At 34.0% G+C, this 12290-nt stretch overlaps 1 protein-coding gene across 1 annotated transcript in view; it reads right to left on the bottom strand.

The window, feature by feature from the left end:
* The window catches only part of plcg1 (phospholipase C, gamma 1), an 86065-nt gene that overhangs the window by 36562 nt on the left and 37213 nt on the right, over positions 1 to 12290 (bottom strand). The window contains 6 exon segments of the mRNA XM_073823799.1: positions 1023 to 1124; positions 1219 to 1341; positions 1433 to 1601; positions 1727 to 1847; positions 5527 to 5612; positions 11955 to 12073. Coding sequence (XP_073679900.1) covers positions 1023 to 1124; positions 1219 to 1341; positions 1433 to 1601; positions 1727 to 1847; positions 5527 to 5612; positions 11955 to 12073 — 720 coding nt within the window.

The raw sequence follows: 12290 nt of genomic DNA, 5'->3' as shown, positions 1-12290 counted from the left end.
AACATGTTTTGCTAGAAACACTTGCTGCGTCCCAATGCGCCTACATATACTATGCACTAAAACTATGTACTCTTTTTGTAAAGAAAAAAAGTACATACTTTTGAGTGTGTAGCAGAATAGTAGGCAAGCTTTGGGACATACTACTTCATCATAACTGCTTCTTTAAGGGACGCTCTGTTGCTTAGTTACCTGAATCCTGTCACTGTTTAAACTGCCCTGTCAATCATCACAGTTAACATCATCTACATTTCATTTAATTAAATTTCCTACCGTATTAGAGAGAAATGAAGAGGCACGTTCTTTCACGAGTCTTTCATGCCGAGAACTCTGCTCTTGTGTTTGCTTAATTATGCATTTAAACGTTAATGACCAAACCTATCATTATAAAAGTTCATAATGTTGCTGCACATGAAATATAACGCGGATAACACTAATAAAATATTTTTTATCAGGTTACAGACTGATTATTTATCACTCAAACCCCTTTCTCTACCTGTCCGTTGGTCGTGCATATACGCCATGTTTGTAGTTTTTTAACACTTTTTATGCGTGTTTGTAGTTCTAATCGAATCCTCGTTCATCGCGCAATGCCTTGTGGGTGTGCACTGATCCGCACTTCGAATTCCGAATCCGGGAATCTCTGGAATACTTTTTTAAACATACTACGATTTGGGACATACTAATTCTATTTTCGAATACTGTTTAGGACGGATAGTATGTGAATTGGGACGCAGCAAAAGTCTATCTATCTATCTATCTATCTATCTGTATTAAGCTTTTAAAACCACTTCAAACTTTTTCAGACTTAATTTTAAACTTGTGAAACTTGTTTACACTTTTAAACTTTCTGGTCCAGCTTTCACAAGCCAACTTCAAAACTTTTTTTTTTTATCTAGTTGAAACTGATTTTTTTTTTTTTTTTTTTAAGTAAGCAACACTTATTTGAAAGCGTTTATTTAAAAATAGCTAAACAACTATTAGACGACTGAAAACTGCAGTGCATGAGCTTGTGTTTTCCTCACCTCTCTGTGCTCCTCCTCGTCCTCGTTCCCTTGATTATTTGACGTCTCCTCAGAGTAATAGATCTTATTGCTGGTCAGAACGAAGAAGTGAGGATACCACTCCTGTGAGGACAACAACAGCAAGCACTCATGATGAGTCTCAACAAACCACCAGCAGATCTATCATCTCTATGGGAGCAGATGGAGAGGATCTCACGTGGTTGATGGGATCCTCCAAGTACAGGATGCCGTTCTTGATGGAGTTGCTGATGTCGTTCTCAGAGTAGGGCGTTGAAGACGACACCTCCTCGTATGCACTTCCCTCAGCTAACTTCTTGTGCTGGACACATCCATTCAAAAACAAAGGTGATTATGTGAGAAAATCTATAAAATGGCTTGCACTTCCTGTCGTGTAACCAATGGGCTCTCACCTTGATCAGGATCTTCCTCTTGAGCTGATTGGGCGAGGGGAGACCGTCGGCTGAGATGTCCACCGCTTTGGTCAGGAGCATCTCTCCAAAGACTTTCTTAAAGAAGGTGGCCATGTTTCTCTGCTGGACGATACTGCAGTGGTCCTCGATGGAGAGGATGATGGGATAGCTGTGTGCAAACACACGTAACGGAATGGCAGTTTGATTATTGCATAACACTCATTTTTTTACGGATTACAATATCAAACCATCACACAAACACACAGAACTGGTCTGTGCGGATGTTACACTCACTCAGACGTAACAAAGGCATGTTCTTTGATGGTGTAAAGCACATCGCTGAACTTGATCTTGGTGGTGAGGGTGTGGCCGTGGTAGATTACAGGCATCCCATCAGGACCGTCCCAGCAGTCCACTGCAGAAAACAGGCAAACACATATTATGACAAGCTGGCAGACACACAACAACAACACACTTACACGACACACACTGCCAAATCAGTCTACTACTATAGTTTTAGTTCTGAAAAATAAATAGAAAGTTGTAGTCAAATTCAGCTTCTATAATAAATAAAAGAAGAAAATACATATTTATTTGTTTGCTTGTTTACTGTTATTGTATGCTACATTTAAAAAAATGAACAAATGGAGATAAACTAACACACATGAAAAACCAAACACGCGATACAAAACAAAAGAAAGGAACACATGAAACAAATTAAACAATTGAAATAAACAAACCAAAAGAAACAAATATATTAAAACAAACAAAAAACACACACCAAACTATTTAAACAAATAACCAAACAAAAGCAAAAGAAATGAATATGTGAAACAAACCATAAAGAAACAAACACGAAACAATCAAAACAAATAAACAAACCAAAAGACACATGAAACAACCAAACAAACAAACCAAAATAAATGAATGTGACACAAACCATAAAGAAACAAACACGAAACAGTTGAAACAATTAAACGAAAGAAACAAATGAGAATGAGACAAACGTGACAAATCAAAGGACAAAAAAAAACAAAAACAGTGAAACAAACCATAAAGAAACAAACACATGAAACAAACAAATGAAACTATAAAAAACAAACAAACCAAAACACACACATGAAACAAACCAAAAGTATCTTCTAGTATCTTTGACAGAAAAGGGAGATTCGAAATTGGTCTGTAGTTAATTAATTCAGTGGGGTCAAGTTGTGATTTTTCAATGAGTGGCTTAATAACAGCCAGTTTGAAGGTTTTGGGGACATATCCTAATGATAATGACGAATTAATAATATTTATAAGAGGATCTATGACTTCTGGAAGTACCTCCTTTAGTAGCTTAGACGGAATAGGGTCTAACATGCATGTTGTAGGTTTAGATGATTTAACAATTTTATACAATTCTTCCTCTCCTATAATAGAGAATGAGTGGAATTGTTCCTCAGGAGATCTACAATGCATTATCTGATGCGATACTGTAGCGGGCGGCTGTATGGTTACAATTTTATCTCTAATAGTGTCTATCTTGGAGGTAAAGTACTTCATAAAGTCATTACTGCTGTGCTGTTGGGAAATGTATGCACCTGTTGCTGCTATATTTTTAGTTAATTTAACCACAGTATTGAATAAATACCTAGGGTTATGTTTGTTTTCTTCTAAGGGAGACTAAAAGTAATCCGATCTGGCAGTTTTTAATGCTTTTTTGTAAGATAATTTACATTCACGCCAAGCAGTACGAAAAACCTCTAGTTTTGTTTTCCTCCAGCTGCGTTCCATTTTTCGTGCTTTTCTCTTTAGGGCGCGAGTGTGATTGTTATACCACGGTGTTACACTGTTTTTCTTAATCTTTTTTAAGCGCACTGGAGCAACTGTATCTAAAGTGCTAGAAAAGAGACAAAGCAAAAGAAACAAATCAAAAGAACCAAACAAACAAAACAAAAAACAAACACATGAAATAAACAAATGAAACAATAAAAAAAAATAAACAAACCAAAACACACACATGAAACAAACCAAAAGAAAGAAACCACTGAAACAAGCAAAGCAAAAGAAACAAAGCAAAAGAACTAAACAAAACAGAAACAAACACATGAAATAAACAAATGAAACAATAAACAAACCAAAAGAATCAAATGCATAAACACATGAAAATACCAAAAGAACTAAAATTAAAAAACAAACATGAAATAAACAAAATGAAACAAGCTAAGCTAATGAAACAAACAAAACAGAAACAAACACATGAAATAAACAAATGACAAACAAAAAAATAAATAAAAAACACACATGAAATAAACCAAAAGAAACCAAAGGAAACAAGACAAACCATTGAAGCAAGCAAAACCAAAGAAACAAACCAAAAGAACCAAAGAAACTAAACAAACAAACACATGAAATAAACAAATTAAACAATAAAAAAACACATGAAAAACCAAAAGAAATAAATGAAAAACAATTGTAACAGGCCAAAGGGAAACTAAAAAAATAAATGAACACATGAAACAAACAAATGAAACAATTGAAACAAAGAAACAAATACAATAAACAAACCACAAATAAACACACCAAACAATTTAAACAAATAAACAATCAAACCAAAAGAGAAAGAAAAGAAAGACACATAAAACAAAATGGAACAAACAAACCAAACCCATAAAACAAACCATAAAGAAACAAACACGAAACAATTGATACAAATAAAGAAAGAATGAAACATATAACACACACACACACACACACACACACACACACACACACACACACACACACACACAAAAAAAACATACATGTGAAACAAACCATAAAGAAAGAAAAACACGTGAAACACAGATAAACACATGAAATAAACAAATGAAACAATATTTTAAAAATAAACAAAAAGCCAAAAGAAACAAACTAAACAAACAATTGAAACAAGCAAAGCAAAAGACACAAACAAACACAAAACCATTAAAACACAAAAAACTTAAGAAACATCAAAAATAAAACAAATGAAACAAACCAAAAAAACAAATGTTAAACAAACCAAAAGAGCCAAACAAACAAAAGACATGAGATAAACAAATGAAAATTAAAAAAAATTAAATATTATAAAAAAGATGAAAAAAAAAAACAGAAGCCAAGAAACAAACAATGGAAACAAACAAAGCAAAAGAAACAAACAAACACACAAAAAACAAGAATCAAATACATAAACACATAAAACAAACCAAACAAACAAAAAGAAAAAAACACATGAAACAAACCAAAAGAAGCCACAAGAAACAAACAAAACAAACAATTGAAACAAGCAAAGCAAAATAAACACATGAAACAAACCAAAAGAATAAAACACATGAAACAAACAAAAAGAAACAAACACATGAAATAAATAAAAGGACTTTAAAAAATAAATAAACCAAAAAACACATGAAACAAACCAAAAGAAGCCACAAGATAAAAACAAAACAAACAATTAAAACAAGCAAAGCAAAAGAAACAAACAAACACACAATAAACTAAAATCAAATACATAAACACATAAAATAAACCAAAAGAACCAAAACAAAAAGAAACAAACACATGAAATAAATGAAAGGACTTTAAATAATAAACCAAAAAACACATGAAACAAACCAAAAGAAGGCACAAGAAACAAACAAAACAAACAATTGAAACAAGCAAAGCAAAATAAACAAACACATGAAACAAACCAAAAGAATAAAACATGAAACAAACAAAAAAGAAACAAACACATGAAACAATTGAAACAAAAAGAAACACACCAAAATAAACAAACAAAACACATGAAACAAACATCAAAAGAACCAAACAAACTAACAAAAGAAACAGATATATATAAAAAAATATAAAATTCTGATATTTAAAACATGTTTTATCCTAGAACTAAAACTGTAGGATATGCATTTTATAAAAATAACACTGTTGTATTATAATCACACTATAACAAATAATTCAATACAAAACAGCTGTATCATCAGCATGTTTCTAGTTTAAAAACTGAAATATGTTTACATGTGTTTGCATATCAAGCATTCATTAACAGCAGTGTGCAACATTAATAATGGCTGCCTGAGTGTTACGTTGAGACTCACACTCAATGCATCTGCAGCCCATCCGCAGACAGCGAGCGTACGCCTCCAGAGACGACTCACTGGAAAACTGGTCTCCCGTCAGATAGCTAAAAATACAAACACACACGTCAGGGCCTGTCTGCCTTACTCCATAGCACACATCAGCACTGGCACACACCTTACACTCAAACATCAATAACCTCTCACCTCTACTACAGCTCATAAACCACACAAATATTTGCCACAAACACGTTCAACCATTCTTTCCATTCTGTCAGTCTTCAACAGCTTTATAATAGAGTTACACTGGTTAAAACACAAAAACCTACCTTAAATGTCACAAAAGGATTTAAAATCTATTTATGCACTGAAAGTAAACAACACACTATAGTAACGCTTTACCAGTCTGAAGTGTCATATAATTAAAAAAAAAAAACAGAAATCTTTCCACTTGTCGGCCCTTTTCTGATTCAGGCACTCCCCTTCTAATATGTCAGACATGGCTTTCTATTCACATTTACAGGTTACTGACAGATACACAATGCACTTGCACACATGACTTCTTTTTGTTCAAGTTGCATATTGCACTGTTTGTTCAACATTATACTTTAGTTTAGGCCACAAATCTAAAAGCATGTGTCAGTCAGCCAGACATCTATTTGACAAGCTCATTTTCATGTGGCAACACATTTATGATCTAGTGTGTGTAAATATATGTGACTTTTGGGAATAAGATGTTTGTACACAATAACAATGTAGGAGTGCATCATGTGGAAAGCATCTCACAGATGTGTGCGTTCTAACAGGGGCTGTTTTATGCTAAGAAGAATATTGTTTCTCTTTGAAATCTGTTCAAAACCTTTTCCTATTATCTAACATTTAAGTTCTTTGAGGCAGAAATCACTTCATACTCTAACCAACCAGCAAGCTTTTCCCATCATCTAAGATTTTGGTTCTTTGAAGGGGATTCATTTTATACTATTTCTAACCAACCAGCCAACTAACCAAATCTTTCCCCACAATATAACATTCCGGCTCAAGGGAGATTCATTTTATACCATAACTAACTGCCCAACTTACTAATTAACTAGCCAACTAACCAAAACTTTCTCCATCATATAACAATTCAGCTCAAGGGGGATTCATTTTATACTACAAGTAACTAACTAACTAAATAACTAATTAACTAACTAGCTAACCAACCAAATATTTCCCCATCATCTAACATTATGGCTCAAGATGGATACTTTTTATACACTAACTAACTAACTAACCAAAACTTTCCCCATCATAAAAAATTCTGGCTCAAGGGGGATTAATTTTATATTACAAGTAACTAACTAACTAACTGACTAACTAGACAACTAACCAAAACCTTCCTCATCTTATAACATTCTGGCTCAAGGGGGATTAATTTTATACTACAAGTAACTAACTATCCAACTAACAAAATCTTTCCCCATCATCTAACATTATGGCTCAAGGGGGGTTGTATACTACAAGTAACTAACTAACTAACTACCCAAATTACTAACTATCCAACTAACCAAATCCTTTCCATCATCTAACATTATGGCTCAAGAGGGATTCATTTTACACTATAACTAACTACCCTAACTTTCCACTATAACTAACTAACTTACTAATTAAATAACAAGCCAACTAACCAAATCTTTCCCAATTATCTAACATTATGGCTCAAAGACATGCATTTTATACTATAACTAACCAACTACCCAACTTACTAATTGACTAACTAAATCTTTTCCCATCATCTAACATTATGGAATTTAGTGATGGGTCGTTCTTGAACGATTCGTTCAATTTGAACGAATCTTTAATGTGACTCGGGAAGAACGAGTCGTCTCGGGGAGTGATTCGTTCAGTCGCGCATGCGCGATTGCGCAACTATGAATGAATGAATGACTCAAACTCGAGGACTCGAGAGATGAACTAATCAATTCTCTTTCCGGCTCAGGCAGCATAGGTTAAGCTTATGAGGCTGTCACGTGATGAAAGAATGACTCAAACCTGTACAGAGAGGTGAGGAGTTAATCATAGACTGAAGACCCAGGTAAACAATGAATTAATCTTTTCTGTTTCTAATAGCATTATAGTTTTGTCTTGTTTGTAGTGTGATCAACGTTTGTATAAGCAGTACATGTGTTATGGAAGTAACACGTAGCTTTTTAATTATATTTTGGTAAAATGAACGAAATAAACGAAATGACTCGAAAAAAGATTTGTTCATTTTGCTGAACGAGACTCAAAGATCTGAGTCGGTAAAATGATCCGAACTTCCCATCACTAATGGAATTATCATTCCTTGAGGGGGATTCATTTAACAATTACATTACATTTAACTAACTAACTAACTAACTAACTAACCAACCAAATTACTAACTAACTATCCAACTAACCAAATATTTCCCCATAATCTAACATTATGGCTCAAGGGTGATTATTTTCATACTATAACTATTATACTATATTATATTATAACTATTATAGTATATTATACTATAACTAACTACCCAACTTATTAACTAACTAATCAAAAATGTTCCCCATCATACAACATTCAGGCTCAAGGGGGATTTATTTTATACTATAACCAACTAACTAACTAACTAACTAACTAACTATCTATCTAACTAACTAACTAACTAACTAACCAACTCACCAATTAAATAACTATAAGCTTTAAATAAGCCTAAAATAAGCTTTGAGGGTGAATTAATGTATTCATTATTTAACCAAACAATCATCCAGCAAACCCTTTCCCAAACATTTTGGTTCTTTAAGGGTGATCCATTTTATACTCTAACTGACGAACTGGCAAACCGGCAAACCAAATAATCAACCAACCAACCTATTCTCCATCACAAAATTAATTACCCTTAAAGAACCAAAAGGTTTTATATTCTAATTAACCAACTAACCCTTTACCCATCACCAATCCAAAAATGTCCCAGCCATCTAAAATTTTGGTTCTCTGAGGGAGAATTAATTTACTCACCAAACAAAAAAACAAACTAACCAACCAATTATCCAACAAACACTTTACCATTCAACAAACATTTTGGTTCTTTAAGGGGGATTCATTTTATACTTTAACTGGACCAACTAGCAAACCAAATAATCAACCAACCAAACATTTGGTTCTTTGAGGGTTAATTTTATGTTTTAACTAACCAGCATACCAACTGACTAACCAACCAACCCTTTACCCATCACCAAGCCAAACCATCATTCCCAATCATCTAACATTCTGGTTCTTTGAGGGGGTTTGCCTTTATACAGTAACTAACCAACCAACTACCTAACCAACTAACAACTAAAATAGATGGATGGAAGTTGTCTAGAGACCACACATTACTGTTCTTTGTCTGTCTGTAGATAACCTATTTAGACTAGTTACTTGATAACCATAGAGAGAACATTTTAATAAACATCTAGTCTTTTGATTAATCAACCAGCAAGCTTTTCACATCATCTAAGATTTTGGTTCTTTGAAGGGGATTCATTTTATACTATTACTAACCAACCAGCCAACTAACCAAATCTTTCCCCACAATATAACATTCCGGCTCAAGGGAGATTTATTTTATACCATAACTAACTGCCCAACTTACTATATTACTAGCCAACTAACCAAAACTTTCTCCGTCATATAACATTCCAGCTTAGTAACTAACTAACTAACTAACTAACTAGCCAAATCTTTCCCATCATCTAACATTATGGCTCAAGAGGAATACTTTTTAATAAAATAACTAACTAACTAACTAACTAACTAACTAACTAACTAACTAACCAAAACTTTCTCCGTCATATAACATTCCAGCTCAGTAACTAACTAACTAACTAACTAGCCAACTAGCCAAATCTTTCCCATCATCTAACATTATGGCTCAAGAGGAATACTTTTTTTTATAAAATAACTAGGGGTGTAACGATACACCAAAGGCACGATTCGGTTCGGTTCACGGTTTTGGAGCCACGGTTCGGTTCGGTTCGGTTTCTGTTTGCTGTGGGGTTAGGGTTGATGTCATCTTAACAGCAATGCTAAGGAACCATAGATTCACTTAATAACAAGAACAACTAAACTTTTTCTTTATTAACTTTGCCAACCCATTTTAGTACAGTCAGGATACCTGAGTAAGTTAGTGAAAATTAGACATTCACTTGTCCGAGTGAAAAATTTACTTGTCCGGGGCAAAAAAATGCCTTTTTTGCTGTAAATTAATCCATTCTGAAGCAATAGTCTCATCACTACTCTATAAGGTCTTCAATCTGAATATTTGTGATATTTGCCTTAAATTGATTTCTAGGACACTTTTTAACTTTATTTTGCTAACCTTACTAACTGTATGTGTCATCATTCACATCAAATTCTTACATTTTATCAATACATCAAATTAGAATAATTAGACTCTGTATGGTTGCACAAATTAAATCAGTATCAACAAACTCCATCTTTCCATTGCACAGGAAAAACCGGGCCTGCAATGAAATTGACATTTAACTGTATTTACTTAGACTGTTTAATGAAGATGAGAGGTTCCAAAAAATGCATTTACACAGTAAAATTGCAAATAGATAAATAATGTAATAAGATTAATGTTATAATTTTTTTAAACATAAATCTAAAATGTTGGAAAAATGCAATACCTTTAAATATAAAATCGAACCACCAATAGGTGGCAGTAGTCACTGTCTTAATGAGCGAGTCACGGATTCAACCATAGATGGATTCAACCAGTTCCTTCACTGACTCCATTCATTAAAAAAAATGCTTAATCATTCAGTACTGAAACACCGCTGTGCTGCTCGGAGATTCACAGAGGTTCTGCTGTTGCTTAGAACTATTTTCGTTTGCCAAAATGGTTAATGATGTGTCTAAAATGTAAGTCAGTTAATATTAACTACTAGTTTATTGAACTACTGTTGTATAAAATCAATGTCACTCACGTTTGCAATCGTAATGGTGCTTTCCTACCGCAGTATGTTTGTTCATGCTTGTTTCTTTGTGTATGCTGTTGAGCCTATTAGTGTTGATTTTCTGTGAGTCAGATAGCCTGCACGAGCTTGATACTGTCCGTTTTCAGTTATCTTAAGTAATAAAATCAGAATTATGCTCACCAAAGTTGTTGCTGCGCTAGTTATTGTTTGTAATTGATGTTTTAATCAGGTTACTTGTCCGGTCGGGCAAGTAAAATCCCCTTTCACAAAATCCACTTGTCCCGGACAAGTGTTAATGTTGAGCCCTGAGTAGTAACCGAGTGTGATCGCTCACTTAAGTCACATGACATGACATGCACTTGGAAAATACTAACTTTAGAACATAATATTTAGAACTAAATTTAGAACAAAAGCTCATCATTACTAATACAATTTAATCAAATGTGATAAAATAAAGATGTGTTTAAATTGGTTAAATTAGTTAGAGACAAGTGACGTCAACCTCAACAATGGGCAGCAGGGGGCGTGAGAGTACTGTGGTACGCCACGAGAGTTTCGCGATACGTATCGTGGTTGCTGTATCGCGATATTTCGGTTCGGTTTGTAATATCGTTACACCCCTAAAAATAACTAACTAACTAACTAACTAACTAACTAACTAACTAACTAACTAACTAACTAACTAACTAGACTACCAAAACTTTCTCCATCATATAACATTCCAGCTCAGTAACTAACTAACTAGCCAACTAGCCAAATCTTTCCCATCATCTAACATTATGGCTCAAGAGGAATACTTTTTTATAAAATAAGTAACTAACTAAAACTTTCTCCGTCATATAACATTCCAGCTCAGTAACTAACTAACTAACTAGCCAACTAGCCAAATCTTTCCCATCATCTAACATTATGGCTCAAGAGGAATACTTTTTTTTATAAAATAACTAACTAACTAGACAACTAACCAAAACTTTCTCCGTCATATAACATTCCAGCTCAGTAACTAACTAACTAACTAGCCAAATCTTTCCCATCATCTAACATTATGGCTCAAGAGGAATACTTTTTTTTATAAAATAACTAACTAGACAACTAACTAAAACTTTCTCCATCATATAACAATACAACCAAACAATCATCCAGCAAACCCTTTCCCAAACATTTTGTTTCTTTAAGGGTGATCCATTTTATACTTTAACTGACCAACTGGCAAACCAAATAATCAACCAACCAACCTATTCTCCATCACAAAATTAATCACCCTTAAAGAACCAAAAGGTTTTATATTCTAATTAACCAACTAACCCTTTACCCATCACCAAACCAAAAATGTCCCAGCCATCTAAAATTTTGGTTCTCTGAGGGAGAATTAATTGCATAACAGCACTGTGTAACTGAATCTAATACAAAATACTGAAAATCCTTTCTTTGTTTTTCTTTTCAGTGTGCAGTTTAGAGGGGGGACTGGTAACACCTCTACTCACGTGTTGTGGGACGAGGAGATCCAGTAGTGGGACAGGGGGTTGTTCATGTCCTCTGGCCTCACCTGATCGAGTTGCGAGTCCCAGATAGTGTTCTCTTTAGAGAACAGATACGTGAGGAACTGAGAAATGCAAGACACAGAACATGTTTATGTTAAAAACAGCAAGTAAGCATGAGCAAGCAGTCTGTTCAACCCTAAAAATGGCTTAGAACTAAACGCAAAGTAGTGTTGTCAAAAGTCCCGGTACTTCGGTACCAAGTCGGTACTAAAAAAAATAAAACGTTACGGTACCAGGTTTTCTTAAGTACCGGTGGTACCGACTATCCGGTCAACCCGG

The sequence above is a fragment of the Garra rufa genome, chromosome 18, assembly GCF_049309525.1.
Source record: "Garra rufa chromosome 18, GarRuf1.0, whole genome shotgun sequence".
In the NCBI taxonomy this organism is placed as follows: Eukaryota; Metazoa; Chordata; class Actinopteri; order Cypriniformes; family Cyprinidae; genus Garra; species Garra rufa.
This window is presented reverse-complemented; position numbering and strand designations above follow the sequence as displayed.